Below are 17,328 nucleotides of genomic sequence, written 5' to 3'. Positions count from 1 at the left end.
TCTGGCCAGTAAGTTGACACTGACCTGAATGACTTCCAGGGCCAAGGTGGTATCACTGGTCACTTTAGCTACAGTCAGGGACAAATTGTGCATCACTGTTTCTAATCAATGAGTACCATCACAGGGATAACTACTCACAGAGTCCACCTAAATAATGGGTCAGTTATCGGTCCAGCAAGCTCCCCAGGGTAACTCAGGATAGCCTCATTTCAGTGAGGTCTCCACAGTTGTCTGTGGGCTACCCAACCTACTGGTAGTATTTGTTTAAACACTTGAAGGGGGAATTCCCTGGCGGTCCAGTGGTTAGGACTCTGCGCACTCAATGCCTAGGGCCCAGGTTCGATCCCTGGTCAGGGAACTAAGATCCTGCAAGCCACGGCGCAGTCAAAACAAAACAAAACAAAACAAATAAACACTTGAAGGTCTGTTATAACCACCATAAAGATGCAAGACACTGTTCAGGGAGGTTGGTGAATTCATGCATGGCGTCCACACAAGTACAGTCATCAGGGCACACATGGTGCCCCTAGAAAGAAAGTGTTATTTACAAGTGTTGGGGTCCCCCAAGAAGGACCTCCATCCGTCAAGACAGAGGTTGATAATGCCTCTAGTGTGGCCTCCTGGCCAGCTGGTAGGCCTTTGGGTTCCCAGTTGAGTTTGAATAATTGAGTCTGGTCCTTGTGTTTGGAAGTACTGCCTGAGGGCAGTCATCCAATCTATTCTGTTTGCCCATGCCGCCAGCTGGGTGGCATTCTTCTTCCCCACAGGGTGACTGAGTGAGTTCTATGGGAATGGGGGTTGGGAAGGCATCTGGTGGTACTGCAGGAGTTTTTCCTGGAAGATACAGGAGCAAACCACATCCCCTGCATTTCCAATGGACTTCTGGTGAGGTTAACAGGAATCACACTGTAGTCAAAACCATCTGGTCAGGAAGAGGGCAAACCCTGTTACATTTAAGGTGCTTGCAGAAGTTTGGGAGAACTGCACCAGGGCATTTTTTTGGAAGGCTCCAGAGGCAATTATGAAAGGCAAAGATCATTCGTGATTAATGCCTCTCTCTACCTATCTCCTGGGATCTAAGGTGTTTCCTACCTAGGGGCCAGAGTTGCTGCTCCCCCTCCAAAATCAGCATAGCTAAACTCCAGTAGCTAAAATGTCACCTGTTAAATTTTTTTCCCCAGTTTTCTCCTTCTCAGACCAAAACCTTTTGTTTGGAAGGGTCAGGTACAAGAAGAAAAGGACATTTTTATAAAATGCAGAGAGACCCAATATATTCCCCACTTTGTTCCGCGTGGGCCGCCGTAGAGGTTCTCCTCGAGCAATGTACTCACCCAAGTGGTTGCGGTCCTTGTGATCTAAGACCATGCCAGTCCATCAAGAGAATCAAAGTGGCTGAACCAGAATCAAGTTTGAATCCCTAGGCCCCCTTTTGGCTTGGCTTTCACCTAGAAAATGTGCCAAGCAGGCCAGCCCAGAGCTGCTCTCAGGGGAAAGAAAGAAGCAAGGTGTCCAGGAATAGTCAAGTCTGAATCCCCAAATTTCAAAATAGGTCCTTATGACCTTCTTACCACTTTCATCCAGATGTCCCCAGGAAGTGGCTTTTCTAGGGACAGGTGCGTTCAATGACCAAAATGCTTTACAAAAGTGTGTGGACCAGGAGGCAGTGAGGGAAGTAGAGCCAGAAACCTTTTTGTGTTGATTTTTGAGGAGGCATTCCGGTGTTGAATGCTTCCAGATCCCTGTGGTTGGATGGCAGGGAGTGTGGAGGGTCCACAGCATATCTTGACTTCTGCTCATTGTTGATTAGCTTTTGTGATGAAAGGTACACCTTGTCAGACTGCAAATGGCCCCAAAAGCCAAAAACACCACACAGATTAGTTTCAAGGGCCACAACGGTGTGCCCAGAGTTGGCTGATTGGAACGGAACAGCAACTCCATAACCCTAAAAAGTGTCAACCGTGATGAGTCACCATGAATAGCCCCGAGAGCAGGTGGGAGGTATGACGGAGTCGGAGGTGTGCTGCCTGGGCAAGGTGGGCAAGGTGACCTCCTTCCCTGCAAGAGAAATGGGCCAGCCCTTGGCAGGAATCACAACTCCAGCATGCAGTGGTGGCCTCCACATCAGAAACCATTTTTCCTTTGCACCAGGTCCAAGGTGGTGGGTGTGTTGTCATACCCAGCCCAGTGATGAATCCAGGTGGCAATCAGGTGGCACAGGGGTGCAATCACCAGCCTTATCCCAATTGGTCGCATCAGAGAACAGGCTTGGGCATCCACATGAGTGATCTAGACAGTTTGAAGTTTGTGGGGTGGCAGACCCAACAACAGCCCAAGAGCCAGTAAAAACACATCAGGGTTTACCAAGTGGAGGATGGGCCTAGTGCATGAGAATGGCCTGGGATTCTCGCACTGAGCAGAGGACTCACATCCATTTCTGGTTCTGGGCCGTGCTGCTGAGGGTAAACAGCAGAGCAGCCAGTGGACACCACTGGATTTCAGCTTAGTCGACCCATTGGTGAATAAGACCCAGGCACTTGGGGGAACTTGAGGTCACCATAGAGCCAGTGGCTTTGCTTTGGTAGAAGGAGTTGGGGATGTAAGTCCCCCTGGAGGATCAGCTGCCAGTTTTTTCAGGTAAAGCTGAGGTGTCCCTCGGGCCAGGGGAAATCCATGATGTGGGTCCCTGGATACTGCAGCTGGGGCAGGTTGGACGGAGGTGAGTCAGAGAAGAACAGGATCTGTGCTCCTCCAGAGTGTTGGGGCCACACGCCAGGCTCCCTACCTGGAGACAGGACCCCCGGAACCAGTGCAGCCCAGCTCTGGCTCCAGAACTCAGAGTTCACTTCCTGGCTGTGCTGGCACGGCTCACTCCTGCAGGGCCACTGGTCTGCTTCTGACCGTGACCTGGGCCAAGGGTTGGGAAAGCAGCAATGATGGGTTTGGGTCAAGCTCTGTCCATAACTCTTTGAACGATGACCTCGGGCCAGTCACTCCCCTCTCTGGGCTGCAGTCTCCCCACTGGACTAGACCAGTGGTTACCCAAGGATGGGCATGTTTCACAGAATACCAGTGTTCCACAGAAACAAACTCTGTGGCAAAGCAGTTTGGGGAAACCCTAAATGAATGGGGTCACCCTGCCGCAGGATTATAGAGTCTTTTCTGCACATCCTAAATCTCCGGGCGGGGCTGCAGCATACGGTGTTTGCCAAGCTGATCTGACCAGGGCACCCCGTCATATAGAACTTCTCACCGTTAGTATTCTGAAGGGCGTGGCTCAGGACACGCTAGAGAGGATTGTCTCCGGAACGTTCCCAGCTCTGGTCTATGGGACCTCTAGTGATTCTTGCCTCCTGGTGTTCACGCTTGCTCTCCTGCTCTCGTGCTCTTGTTCTCTCCCTCCCTCCCTCTTATTACCTCCTGTCATGTCATGAGGATGCCCAGGCAGCCTGTGACCAGCAGCCCTATGAGTGAGCTTGGAAGCAGATGCTTCAGCCCCAGTCCAGCCTTGAGGCAATTGCAGCCCTGCCCAACAGCTTGAGAGACCCTCATGTAACCCCATGAGCGACCCTGGGCAAAAGGCGCCAGCTTACCTGCACCCAAACCTCTGGTTTGGTCTGGCCCCTTGGCTCCCAGTGGGGCCCTTCCCAGGAGCCCTCAGCCTGTCCCCCACCATGCCCCCAATCCACATGCTCTGGACAACGTACTCCACCCAGGACTCACCATGCCCCGCCCCCCCCTTTGGTCCCTCCTGCTTCAATGCCTCCCTCATTCTGTCATTTTCCTCCCATAATTGTATTCAGGGGCCACTCAGAGGCCCCAAACCAATCTCTCCCATGCCTGTCCTGACCCATGATATGTCCATTCAGGATGGGCTCCTTCTCCCCGGATGGGCAGGGCTCATGCTCAAGTGCAGAGGGGTGCGCTCCCTGCCAGGGCTCACATGCTATTGGCTACACTCATAGGAGACCTGCCCTGCTGCCTGGCACACTAGCTGGGCACACTGACCTCAGGTGGTCAGCTCCCTGACTGAAGCTGTGTCCAGAGGGCTGTTCTCCAGTTTAGAGACCTCTGTCTCCACAATGTGGGGCTTGGGGAGGGGCCGAGCAGCAGTCAGCCAGCATGAGAGCATCGGCCGGAGACCAGGACCTACAGGCTCTGGCTCTGTAGGATCTGGGGCAGGTCTGAGGATGCCAGATAAGGCAGGATTTCCAAACACTTCCTTTTTCTGTATTTTTTTTTTTTTTAACATTTATTTATTTATTTATTTATTTATTTATGGCTGCGTTGGGTCTTGGTTGCTGCATGCGGGCTTTCTCTAGTTGCAGCGAGCGAGGGCTACTCCTTGTTGCGGTGCACAGGCTTCTCACCGCGGTGGCTTCTCTTGTTGAGGAGCACGGGCTCTAGGCACGCGGGCTCAGTAGTTGTGGTGCACAGGCTTAGTTGCTCCGCAGTATGTGGGATCCTCCTGGACCAGGGATCGAACCCATCTCCCCTGCATTGGCAGGTGGATTCTTAACCACTGTGCCACCAGGGAAGTCCTTTTCTGTAGATTCTTATCAAGCAAAATGCCAGGAGTCCAGTAGCCAGCAGATAAGGGTTCAGGGTGCAAGGAGGGCTGTAGCCCTGCCCTCTGCACCCCCATGCCCTCCTGTGGGCCCCACTGTCCCTCCATTCCTCCCCCGCCCTCCCAGGTCCTCCTCCTGCCCACAGCTATGCATCATCCAGGCCCTCTCCAAGACCCATGGTCAAAGTCGAGCTGAGCTCCGAGGCTCTTCCACCTCCAGCACCGCTTGTGTGCACCTCCACAGGCACTGGAAGCGATGCAAGTCTGAGAAGCAGGAAGCTATTCCAGTCCCAGCTAAACCCGCTGTGGCAGGTTGAGGGCTCAGGTTCCCATGCACTGGTGCTGAGAACCCGGGGAGAAGACAAGAATCACTCATTTCGCAGTGAGGATAATGTTTACTGAGAATGGCTCATTACAAACAAAATATATGTATAAAATCTCTGTAATGCAAAAGATCCCTTTTGTCCCCAGGTGGCTGGAGTGAACAGAGCCAACTGTCCAGCGTGGCCCCCTGTGTGTGGCCAGGGGGTTGTGGTGCCACGTGCTGTAGGCAGAGTTCCTGATGTCTGGGCTCTATCTCCAGCCCCATTTTCATGATTTGTGCGGGAACACGACACAATGAGGTTTGTGTCCTGCCTCCATGACCCTCCCCAGGCAGGTGGCACCACCCCAGGGGCAGGCAGCTCTTGTGAATCTTCCAGACAGGTGACCCCTAACCTGTGCTTGCCCTGAGAAGCCCTCCTCCAAGCCCAGGGATTGAGTGTCTCTGACGGACAGAGGTGCCGTGACCGCTCTTTGTGGAGGCTGCTCTCTGTGCCAGCCTCACTCACAGGGAGCCATCCTGAAAGCTTCACTTCCTCTGTTTCCCTTGACACATATGTCCTCACCAGTGTTACCCGGACCCCTCCTGAGCACACCCAAACCCAAAGCCACCACGCGTGGTACTCCTGGGCATCGGACAGCGCTCCCTGGGATCTTGGGCCACCCAGCATTAAGGCAACAGACACGAGGCCAGTCTGCAGGCAGCACTAGTCTCTGAAACCCAGGGTGGCTGCCCAGCCAACGCCTCCCTCTTGGTCAAGGCCGTCTGGTGTTGAGAAACAATGTGGTTAGGTGGTCTGACAGCCCTTGTCAGCAGAGCCCACCCCTGCCCCTCAGAGTAGCCATGGCTCCATGGGGGCAGACGCGGAGCATGGCCATGGTCGGCAGTCTGAGGGAGGGGCAGCAGCTGCCCCACATCATGCCTTGGGCACCGGAAGACCGAGATGCAGGGTGCTGCAGTGGTGTGGCTGTTGGGGCATCCCCACGCCACTAGCCAGGGGCAACCCGAGGCGTGGGTGTCCCCAGCCCTTTTGGGAATGATCCATTGTCCTTATTTTTCAGGTGCAGACCCCGGTTCAAGACCCAGCTCCACCACTCTCCTGGGCCAGATTCTGTCCGTATGGTGAGAGGCCCCTTTGAAAGAGAACTTGGGCTGGCTTACCTGTCCTGCGAAGAGAGGTGTCAGTGGTTCCAAAGTACCTACAATCTCACTATTATTGTCTTACTTGAGGTTGAGTCTCACCCCCATAAAGTGAAAACTTAAATCTCAAAAACACCACCCACCCCCTCTCAAAAAAAAAAAAAAGAAAGAAAAAGAAAACAGCTCTAGTCCATGCTATGGTGCCGTGCTGTGTGATCCTGGGTAGGTAACACCCCTCCTGTCAGACAGAAGAGACCCAAAGTTCTGTGCAAAAGGTCCTGATGTGAACACCAGGGTGGGTGGTGGAGGGTCACAGTACCGCCCCCCCCCCCCGACCCAGCCACTGATCAGCCACGCAGGCCCAGGGCCCCAGCAACCAACCCTGCGAAACTTGGGGTTCCCCGCCCTCAGACGCAAGCCCCGTTGCCTGCCTAGTCAGGAAGCCTCGTGGGTGTGAGCATCTTTGGGGCCCAGGCAGCTATTCCTGGCCCTCGGGGTCAGGCATTGTGAGCACTGCTGGCCAGCAGGAGCCAGGGTCCCACCTGCAGCCCAGGTTTCCACCCCAAGGAGATGGAGTACCTGGAGGGCCACAGGGGCCTCAGAGTCATTTCTGCCTGAGGTCCAGCCCTCCCCAGGGGCCAGAAGCCTTGCAATCAGCTGCAGGAACTGGTCCCACTGGGAGGTGGGAGGGGGCGGCGGCATCCACCAAAGGGCCCAGGGGGGTCTGCAGTACTTCCAGGTCCCTGCAAGGCTGGAGCAGTCCCAGCCCCCGGGGCCCAGGCCAGCTACACAGTCTCCAACCAAACAGACAAGCAACATCTCTCTTCAGGGCTCATTCACCAGGTCTGTGGGGAGATGGGCTCAGGCTTCTCCCTCTGCCCTGGGTCTGGCTCACAGGCAACAAGGGCACCCGTAGGGGTGGATGTCCCCTGAGCACAGCTGGAGTCAGCCTCGGGGTCCTGGGGGAGGCTCCACTCAGATGCTCTGGGGATGACCCAGCAACCAGCAGGAGTGCAGGGTAAGTGGCATGACGGCTCAGCGCTGGTGGATTAAGCAGGTGGGACTCAGCCTCCTAGAACTCCCTGGGGTTTGGTCACATGAGCCGGAGCCACAGTTCCACATCTGAGCCCTGGCAGCCCCAGACCTGGGCCAGGGCCTCCTGAGTGGGCCCAGCTGGGGCAGGGCAGGGTGGGGTCCAAGGGCCTGGGCACACCAGGCTCCTGCTGTCAGCTGTCCAAGTAGACAAAGAGGATGTCCTCGTCCGTGCCGTAGCTGGTTCTGGCCTCCTCGAAGTTACTGATGCTGGTGCTGCACATTCCTGCTGGGGCACGAGGGGCAGAGCAGGGTGAGCGGGTGAGGCGAGCACCTGCCTGACTAGCGCCCAGGGAAGCCGCATCCCACATGCCTGGCTGCCCCTCCCTGCTCAGGAAGCCCTCCTTGCCCATTGCAGCCTTTGTGAGCTTGTTCTCTGACCTTTCCCTAGTTCAGCAGATGGAGAAAGTGAGGCCCAGAGAGGGGAAGAAACACGCGCGAGGTCGCACGGGACAAGTCTGTGTGAGTCAGGATGGTCCTTCCCCGTCCCCAGAGCCATGGGAGCCCTGGGGGTTCTGGAGCCAGAGCTGGGGCCGGGGCTGGGCAGACTTTCCTTTCTGACAAGTGTGCTGGCTGTCCTTGGAGGGCTGGCCTGGGGGAGATGGAAACTGCGGCCTGTGCAGCTGGGACAGCGGGGTGGGCCCCGGGAGGTGGCAGGGGGCTGGCGCAGTGGGAGGGAGAGAGGGCTGGCCTGTGATGACGGGGGTATGGAGTCTGGCACAGCCCCAAGTTGTGGCTGGTTTCCTGCATGGCCAGAGGGGTGGCAAGGATGAGGGAGTCCAGGGGGAGGAGGGGCTCTGGGGAGAAGGCACTGAGGTAGGTCTTGGCCACACCAGGTTGAATGGGAGGAGACGTGGGGGCCAGGGGCCGCCCTGCCCACTGTTGCCGCCTGCCACACTTACGGTCAGCATAGGCCGGGTTGTTGTAGAAGATGCAGCCAGTGGCCCGGTTGTAGCCGCGCAGCACGATGAAATGGCCCTGGTAGTCGGGGGTGCGGCAAAAGCAGCGGTGGCCACTGGGGGCAAAGCAGCAGTACTTGACGGGGCTGGAGCAGAGGTCGCAGTGCAGCACCCCCGAGTTCACCAGCACGATGGCCACGTGGCCCTGTGCCAGGTGGGCCTGGATGTCCTGCACGCTCACTGTGCTGTGGGCAGGAGGAGGGTCAGCTGGCGCCGCTGGGCCCCGCTCCCCGTCTCTCAAGTGGACCCCCACTTGGACCCCTGTCCTGTGCTGTGTCACAAAGCTTGGGGACATGGCTCGTGTCTGCCCTGAGCTCCTTGCAGGTGGGAATGTCCTGCTTTGTTACGGTGGCCCAGGCTCAGATGGGGGCCAAGCATGGGACCAGGGTTGGAGGGCTCTGAGTGTGCCCAGGACAGGCTGGACCCATCAGGCCCTTCACAGGGTGACAGTTCAGCTCCAGACCCCCATCAGGGGCCACTGGAGCAGCACCCCAGCTCTTGACCTTGTTAGTGAATTCTTTTGTACAAGCACCCCCTGCCTTGGTCTTTTACCCTAAATGATGCATGATTAATGTAAACTGTTGGTTTAATTTGCTTCCCAAAATCTGAGTCAAGCATGCCTTCACCAGTTTCAAAACCAAGTGTTTCTCTGAAAGGGTTATTTTTCTTTTTCTCTAAGGTTCCTCATGGCAGAAGGGGCTGCCCAGGAAGGACTGGTCAGCAGCACGTTGAGGGAAACCCTCAGTTCAGCCAGCTGCTCCAGACTCTTAGGCACAGCCCCCGTCCAATGCCCCCGGAAGGAAGCAAGTCCAAGTAAGACCCAGAGGGGAGAAGGGCTGCAAGGGTCCTCTGCGCCTGGGGCCCCACCATCTTCACGGGGGGACGCTCACCCACTCCGGGCCCTCCATCCTTACAAGCTCCTCAGGAGCACACATTAGCACCTCATGGCCTGGCCCAACTCCAGCCACGCTGAGTCACAGGACCGTCTGGTCTGTTGCCTTGGCCCAGGGAAACATGCCCTTTTTCCATTTGGTCTTTGAAATGAAACAGCTGGCTGAGTTGCCAACGGTATGTACCAGAGTGGGATTTCAGCTACCGGGAAAAGCAGGGGCTGGGCTGGAAGGAAAAGGGCAGACTCCATGGGACCCCGGGGGTGCAAGTCCCAGGTTCGAATCACAGCACGGCCGAGTTGGGGTGGCCATGGTGGCTCACACTGTTTTTCCCATCAGTTTCCTCACCTGTGGGACGGGGACAGCCCCAGCTCTCCACTCAACAAGGAAGCACCTGTCAAGTGCCACTAAGCACACATCGGCTGCCTCTCCCTCCAACATGTGCTCACGGGGCCCGAGGATGTGTGGAGACATTTTCCCTGTTTCCCAGTGGGCTTTCGTGTGCCTAGGTTACGTTACAATGAAAACAGAAATCTGGGGGGAATGGGAGACCCAAGGGAGGTCTGGGGGACCCAGCCCAGGTCTGAGCCAGCAGGCCTGGGCGCATTACCTACAGGGAGCCCAGGGAAAGAAATGGTTCGCATCTGGCCAAGTTGCTCGTGGGGTCTCCTGAGTCCTGCCCCCATGTGTAGATTGAGAAGGGGGATCCACATAAGGTCAAGCAGCCCGTGGGGGAGATCTGGCAGCCAGGCCTCCCTAGACAGTGTCACCCTGGGGTCCCTGTCACCCTCCGTCACCGTGCCAGCATGCTCCCCAGGCCGTCACCCCTTTATTAGGGTCCCTGTGTTCTGTCCCATGCCACCATTCTGTGAGCAGCCCGAGGGCTGGCTGGAGTCTGTCTTGCTCACCTGTCCCTCCATCCCCCACTCAGGATCTACCCCAGGCCAGAGTTTTGTGTATAGTAGGTCATGTAGCCCCACTTGTCCCTATTTTATGGATGGAAAAACTAAGGCCTGGGGAGGGGGGGGCAAGTCAGTCAGTGCCCAGGGCCAGCTGGGTAGGAAACCCCAGTTCTGCCTGACTCTCCAGCCTTTCCTGAGGCCTCCCCCCAACCTGCAAGTCTGTGGGTGAGCAGGTGCACAAGGAAGGGCAGGGGTGGGGTGGACTCACCACTTCTCCACCAGCACCTTGCAGGCCTTCGCTTGTGCGAACAGCTGGTTCACCCGGGTCTCCTCTGTGTCGAAGTGCTTCCTGTAGAAGGACTGAAGAGAGAAGGGCAGTTGGAGAGGCCACTGCCCTCACCCCACTTGGATGAAGTAAACAGCACCTTCTGGAGTTAGCAGAGGAGCCCAGCCTGCAGGGGGACAGCACAGGCAGCATGCCTGGGTGGAAGGCTGTGTCTGTCCCAAGCGGGCAGGGCGGCTGCCGGGAGTGCAGGACCACACAGAGAATGAGGAGGATGCTCAGGAGATGGGTGGGCAGCAGGCTCAGGCTGGCACCCTGAGGAAGGTTAGCCGCCCCTGGGCTGTGTACCCTGATGGGCAGGAGTCTGGAGTAAATGAGCAAACGGGCCGGCTGAGGCCCCTGGATATCTAGCCACCACTCAGCTCAGCCAGTATATGTTAGCAAGGAACAATCTCTGTTTGGTGCAGGGGTCTTAAGGGGGCCAGAGCCCCTGTGGGGGAGGCAGAAAATACCCTGCTCTCAGGCCCTTTCCTCTGCCTCGCGGCCACGCTGACCAAGCCAGATCTGTCAGCCTTCTTCCCCTGGCCTAGAAAGTTCAAAGGAGAGTTAGGTTGATGGGCACTGGCCACCGTGCGACAACCCTCTTGCCAGCGAGGCCAGTAGCGACTCTTCTCTGCCAAAGTTTGGAGCATGGGCCGTGATCCACCCTGCGGGAGGCAGGTGAGACCAGCTCTAGCTGTGCAGGGTGGGAAAATGCACTGGGGTATGGGAAAGGCTATGCTGGCATTCTTTTTAAAAAGAAAAATAAAAGAAACGAAAGACAGTACATTGTTTTTTCTTCCAGAATACCAATGACCCAACTTGGAGCCAGCTGTCCCCATGAGAAGGAAGAAAATCGGTGAGTGATGGTAGAGGAGGACAGTGTGTGCTCTGAGGCCTGGCCCGGCTCATGCTGGGACATAGGGAAGGACACAGGAAGGTCACCCGGACGCTCCTCTGTGCATCGTCAGGTGCTGTCGAAGGCAGGCGGCGGGTGTCTGTGGTGGGGGTGTCAGGAAGGACCCGGCTCACCACTGGGGTCCTCTGAGCAGCTGGACCCAAGGTGATCTGGTCCGACAGCTCACAAGTCCTGCCCTTAGCGCGTCTGCCTTGGTTCCCTGGTCTCTGCACACCGGGTGCTCACCTGGGTGTCCAGGTCTGGACCACACCCTCTTCTGATCACATCTGGTGAAGGCCAGTGGCCGGCGCTCACCTGGTTCTTGTAGCCCTTGTCCACGCCCAGGGTCTGGGTGCAGAAGCGATGCCTCACGCCAAAGTGGCGCATCAGGTAGGCCAGGTCGATGGTCCAGATGCTCCTGGTCAGTCGCAGCTCCTGCAGGGCACTTTCGAATTCACTGTCGTCCAGCTGGCCCAAGTAGCTGTGGGCAGATGGGCTGCTGAGGTCAGGGAAGCTGGCCCGGGTCACCCTCTACCCGAGGGCCTGCGAGCCACTGTCTGAGTTCCCGTGCCCCCATAAGGCTCTGTCCTTTGTCATGAACTCCTACGTCCTGCCCACACACTGCCGGGCACAACCCGAGGCTGCTGGGGGCACTGCACCGGCCACGGAGTCCAGGGCCTGGATTCTGCGTCTGACCTCTCTTGCTGGCTGTGACTTTGGTCAAGTCTTGCCATCCTCTCTGGCCTCGCCAGCTTCATCTCTAGGACCATCTAAGTGCTTGGACCACATCAGTGGTTTTCTAAGTTTTAGGCACAGAATCCTTTTCTTGAACCCTATCTTGCCTGGAATTCCAGGAGGTAAAATGGGTAAGGGAGAGGCTGCCCTGGCGTTCTAGGCTGCTGCCTGAAAACTCTGTGACAAGGAGATGGCTATGGTCCCTCCGTGCCCCAGTGGTCAAGGTTCTTGTGATATTCACGCAGCCTCAGCTCAGCGGTCAGCTCCCTAGTGACTCAGTCTCCCAAGAGTCCAAAGCCAGGAGTGGGGAGGACACCACATCTCAATCATGGGGTCACCCTGTGGGCCAGGCCCGGGCACCTGGGACTTCCTGGCCATTCCAGAGCCCTGGCATTCTCAGGACGCAGACCTGGAAGTCCTGGTCCACCACTGCTTGCTTTTGCAGGTGGGATGGAGCCTGGATGGAAGCTGGGCCTCCCACAAGCCCCAACAGAGGAGAGCCACATGGATGATGAATCCCACCCAGGTCTCTCCCTGTGTGCCCCCCCGCAAGAGCAGGTGCTGTGGACTGGGAGGGCTAAGGCCTGCCCACTCACCGCAGCACCATCCTGGAGCAGGCCAGGCCGCAGTCCCAGTGGTAGAGCTGCTGGATAATGGGCACGGGCAGCTGCACAAAGTCCCCTGCAGGGAAACACACGGAGGTCACAGACCCTGGTGTAGGGCCCACCACTGCCACTCCCACCATAATCAGCTGCTGCTCAGATCCTGCAGGGGCCGTTCAGGGACCAGTGCACAGCCTTACAAAAGGCCCCCCAGTCCATTCTCCTCACCACGGCAGTGATCTCCCCGAAATGCCAGTCAGAGCAGGCCAGCCCTACACAAAACCCTCCAGTGGGCTAGCCCCCATACCTCCCAGGACAAGGCCTTCATGGCTGCTGCTCCGGCACCCTCTGCTTCCTCGCCTCCCCGCATCCTCACCAGCTAACTCCTGTCCATGGACGTCACTTCTCCATGACGACCCCTGTTGTGCCTGGCCCCCGACTCCGTGCATTCCCAGCCCCACAGGCCCCTCTCCAGAGCCCTCTCTGTGGTGGGCGCTCCGAGGAGGCAGGGACAGGGCGGCAGCCGGGAGGCACTCAGCAGATATTCATGTCTGAATTCCTGAGGCCCCTGACTCCACAGCCCCCAGGGCTACAAGGAGGGGACAGTCACGTGTCTGCATGTGGAACGCTACTCTGGGCGGAGCAGAAAGGGCCCGACCTAGGCATTCTGGCATTCCAGCCCTGGCTCTGCCACTGCCCGGCTGTGGGCTAGGCCACTGACTCCCTCATGCTGGACAGAGTCTGGCCATCTCTAAAGTAAGGACTTTGGTCTGATTCAGTTGTTCAATCAACAAATAATTCCCAAGAGCCTAGTAAGTGCCTGGCATGTGAACCAGAGATGGTCGTGAGTGACACAGACAGGTCCCTGCCCTGGTGGACAGCAAAAACAAGCAGCATAGGAGAAAAACAAGGGGCCAGGATAGGGGAAGTGGGGGGGGTGTGCCTTAGAGAGGAGAGCCAGGGAGCGCCAGGCAGGGCTGGGGCAGGCAAGCTGGCACGCGGCCTGCAGGACCCTCCTGCCCTGGGATCCAGTGAATCTGGACAGAGCTTAGAGTCTAAAGAACTGGAAGGATTTCTCTCCGGCTGTGAGCACTCTGTTCACTTAGGACGGCCTTTCAGCCCATGTGGTTTCCCTGCCTCAGGGGTCTCCGGGGGACTCTCCTGAACCCACGACTGGTCTGTGCAGAGCTGCCCTGGCCTCCTCCGCGTGCACCAACCAGGAGGGCCACCCATGAATCCTGGAGTCTGTCCTGGCCTTTCAACCTGCTGGTCTTGTCCAGGCAGCCTCTTGCCTGGAGTGGGTCCCAAGCTCCTACTCCCCATGTCTAAACACTCCCCAGTCTCAAGGCCTGGCTCAGATGCCAGCACTTTTGGGGCCTTCCCTGATGCCAGGCTGGCCGTACCCCTTCCCTAATCTGCACTCTGCCAGGCCAGAGTTCATGCTTTGGCTCACAGGAGGAGACGCTCGTATCGAGCTCATCTGTGCCCTGCTGGGCTGTCACGCATTCCCAGGAGGCAGGGACCTGTGACTGCTCCTTTGCTGCATTGTACTGTCCTCTCTCCTCCTATGCCTCACCTGCGGGGCCCTTGGAAGGCAGGATGGCACGGGTGAGTGCAGGCCACCAGCTGGGTGAGTCACATGGCCTCTCGGTGCCCGCTCCTTTCTCACAGACGCCAGCCCGCAGGGTGCTGTGGGCACTTGGGGCAAGAATGTGTGCGAAGCCCTTCACAGGCGCTGCCGTGAGTCCTGATCTCCATCCAGCTGGGGCCTGGCACACTGAGACCAGGCAGGCTCAGGCTTTGCTCCCTCCTTCCCCGACCCCAGGAGGCTCTAAAAGGAACCCAGGCCATGACTAGAGGCCTTCTAATAGTCCCCTCCACCCACTGCCATGGATTCAACCCCCAGGGCTCCATCCTGCCTGACTTCTGCCTGTCCTCTGCCCCAATTTCTACCCCCAGCCCCTCTCCTGTTTCTGTACACAGCATCTGGAGGGATCCCTTCCAGTCTCCCATTGCTCTTAGAATAACGTTCTTATCTCTTACTAAGGCCTGTAGGGCCCACCTCGCTCGCTTCACCTTGGCCCTCACCCCAAGACCTTTATATGTGCAGCTCTGGAACTCTCTTACCCTCAGTACTCAAGTCTTCCCCTTTTTGTCATTCAGGTCCCAGCTCAAAGTCTCCACCCATGAGAGGCATTTTCTGACTGTACCTTTGGGAGAAGGGGCTCTTCTTCACAGTATTCCCCTGTTTCCTTCACAGTACTTAGCATAAGTAACAAAAACAAGAAAAATAAAATAAAGGTATCCTGTCTCCCCACTAGGCTGTAAGCCTCCTAAGGGTAGAGAATGTGCTAATCTTGTTCACTGTTATTCCCAGTGCCTAATGTCTGATGCTTAGTAGTAAATCAAACCTTTGCTGGAAAAAAAAACGAACTTATTAAGCACCACTGTGTGCCAGACTCTGGGGACATTACAGGTAACTGAGATCAAGCCCTGCCCTCCAGGTGTTCACATCCTAAAGTAATCCCCCAACGGGCTGAGTGGAGGGAGAAGCCTATGCAGTGTGCTGTCCCCTTGTGGTGGGTGCCTCCCTCTTCAAGAACCCCTCACTGTGGCTTTAAACGGCCTTTTCGTTTTTCTCTACATGGGCTGTTTACTCCCCAGCCTTTGCTCTTGCATATCCCTTAGTGCGAAAGGTGGTCTCCCATCCAAATGCTCTGGTCTCTTTCCCTCCCTGAGGCCCTTTATATGGAGGATTGGAGGTGGTGTGTAACTTCCCCACTGGACAGACTGGGAATTCCTCAGTGGCAGGCAGACAACATCTGCCTCCTCCCAACCCTCAGACCACAGCAGGCACACAGACATGCTTGAATCGCGAATGAAAGGAGTTTTTTTTCAAAAAGACCTTATACTTCGAGATACCCAGGCCCACGTGTCACCACAATACTCCCCTTTCCCCCAGGCTTCCAGACTGTGCCCCTCTGTTCACAGCTCCCTCCTTGCTCTGTGGCCTGGGCTCTGACACTGGCTAGCTGGGCCATCTTTGGCCAGGCTTTGACTCTTCCTGTGCCTCCCCTATGCCTAAGCTGTAAACATCGCAGAGGTCGGCGGCTCTCTAGGGCCCTCGGGAACTCTGCTGCCCCTTCTCTTCTTGCCTTGATCTCTAACTCTTTTATCCTTACCCCACCCCCAATGTGGCTAAATGTCCCCACATGGCCATCCCGAATCCTGGCACAAGCAGGTCAGCCAAGAGGGACCCAGAGATACTCCTGTGGGGGGTGATAAGAGTAGGCGAGGCCTTCCAAGCCCAAAGCTGCTGCCAGATGTTGATGCCTGGAGCCAAGGGACTGTCCCACCTGAGAGCTAGGGTCTGCCTGGAAGGTGCTGGCCTGGCTTCAGTCGGCAGCTGTTGCCAAGGAAGGAAGACAGTTCACTGGCCCTGAATACTTAACCCCTCTCGGCCTCAGTCTGCTCATCTGCAGATAACATTGGTAACCGACTTTGTCATTATGAGCATTAACGAGGCTCTGCATGTAAACAACTTAGCACAGTGCCTGCCCACAGAAAGCTCCCTGTAAACGTGAGTCACTACACCACAGAGGCTCAGCAAAGGCAAGTGTCTGGTCCAAGATCACAGAGTTAGGTAACTGGAGGAGTAGGCAGGCGAATCCCAGGGTAGCCCTGGGCCCTACTCCTTGCTGCAATCACAGTGTCCCACTAATGCCTTAGGGTTGGGGTCTCCTGTGCTCCTGACCTCTCCAGTGTATTGGCACTTCACTTTAGAGTTTACCAGCCCTTTCTCTTTCTCATCAACCCTGTGCCTTAAGCAGAGCAGGAATCACTGCTTTCCCCCTCCCCCACTTAGAAAAGCAAATTGAGGCCCGCCGCACTGAACGGGTCAGTCTGTGTTTCCGCCCCAAAGGAACTCAGGCCACCTGGGGCAGAGGAACTAGAGAGTGAAGAACTGTAGCAAGACAAAACACTGAGTCTGAAAGGCCAGGGGAAGGCCCTCCCCCATTGCTCTGTACTCCCAGCCAGTTCCCAGCCCTTCTAGGCCTTAACTACCCGAGGGGACAGGATCTTCCAAGCCCCAGGAGGACTTTTCGCTTCTGGGGAAGGTGCCGCTCCTGACTCTCAACGGGGACCCTCCCACCATGACCGCAATCAGAGCTGCCTGGGGTCCCAGCCCAGAGAGTATCAGGAAACCCCAACTAACCGGGGCTGGCGGTGGGGTGGCCAAGGTGGAGTGCACACCTGGCCAGGTTTCGCTCAAAGCTCTACAGCCCGGGCCGCGGCGGCCGTCGGTCCAAGGTCGCGCGGCCGGACCCTGCCCCGCGCTAGGGCGGTGTCCCCCCCTGTTCCCCGGAGTGAGAGCTGAGCCCTCGAGGAGCACTGACCGGGTTCGAGCGGCGGCCCCGCTGCCTCCGCCTCCGTCCTCATGACGCGGGCGGCGGGGGGCTCCCATGGCCCCGGCCCGGAGCCGGCTGCAGCTTCGGCTTTGACTGGGGCTGGAGCGGGACCCGCGCGCGCCGGGTTCCTGGGCAGCCACCGCCAGCACCAGCGCGCTGGGGTGAAGGGGAGGCAGCGGCTGGGCCGCCCCAAGCCCCGCCCTGGCCCTTCCAGGCCGCGGCCCGCCCCGCCCCGACTCCTACGCCTCTAGGCCCCAGGGCTCGGGATCTCAGCTCGTCCGGTCGCTAGCGGTCCCGGCTCCCGGGAGCCCCGCCCCTGGCCTCCCGGGCCTCGCACCCCTTCCCCGCCCGGCTCCCCGGAAGCTCCGCCCAGGCCCGGGCGTTCCGCGAACGCGGGCTCCCCAGAGGCTCCTTCCCAAGCAAGCTCCGCCTCTGCCCGGCCAGCTCCTCCGCCAGCCTCGGGCCGAGGCAGAGCGCGGGGCTCCGGGAGACC

General features: G+C 57.6%; 1 protein-coding gene across 5 annotated transcripts; it reads right to left on the bottom strand.

Annotated features, from left to right (window-relative positions):
• Positions 1 to 7,192: 7,192 nt before the first annotated feature.
• On the bottom strand, positions 7,193 to 17,043 carry GUCD1 (guanylyl cyclase domain containing 1). Of its 5 annotated transcripts, none has more exons than XM_065889566.1 (6): positions 16,824 to 17,043; positions 12,421 to 12,505; positions 11,405 to 11,570; positions 10,138 to 10,229; positions 8,021 to 8,262; positions 7,193 to 7,344 (listed from the first exon to the last, which is right to left on the bottom strand). In XM_065889566.1, exons 1-6 carry the CDS (start codon positions 16,864 to 16,866, stop codon positions 7,253 to 7,255), a joined length of 720 nt encoding a protein of 239 aa, XP_065745638.1. In that variant the 5' UTR covers positions 16,867 to 17,043; the 3' UTR covers positions 7,193 to 7,252. The 5 variants fall into 5 exon arrangements, with proteins under 5 accessions (XP_065745638.1, XP_065745633.1, XP_065745634.1 ...); XM_065889561.1 differs by having other exon boundaries at positions 7,253 to 7,347; positions 16,824 to 16,866; XM_065889562.1 differs by having other exon boundaries at positions 7,253 to 7,344; positions 8,021 to 8,133; positions 16,824 to 16,866.
• Between the last annotated feature and the right edge of the window lie 285 nt (positions 17,044 to 17,328).

Source organism: Phocoena phocoena, chromosome 13 (assembly GCF_963924675.1).
Source record: "Phocoena phocoena chromosome 13, mPhoPho1.1, whole genome shotgun sequence".
NCBI lineage: Eukaryota > Metazoa > Chordata > Mammalia > Artiodactyla > Phocoenidae > Phocoena > Phocoena phocoena.
This window is presented reverse-complemented; position numbering and strand designations above follow the sequence as displayed.

Coding starts and splice junctions, on each gene's coding strand:
- GUCD1 (XM_065889561.1), bottom strand. CDS start 16,866: ATGAGGACGGAGGCGGAGGCAGCGGGGCCGCCGCTCGAACCCG. Junction 11,571..12,420: donor TGCTCCAGGATGGTGCTGCG/GTGAGTGGGCAG, acceptor ATCTGCCCACAG/CTACTTGGGCCAGCTGGACG. Junction 8,263..10,137: donor AAGGTGCTGGTGGAGAAGTG/GTGAGTCCACCC, acceptor TCCTGCCCACAG/CACAGTGAGCGTGCAGGACA.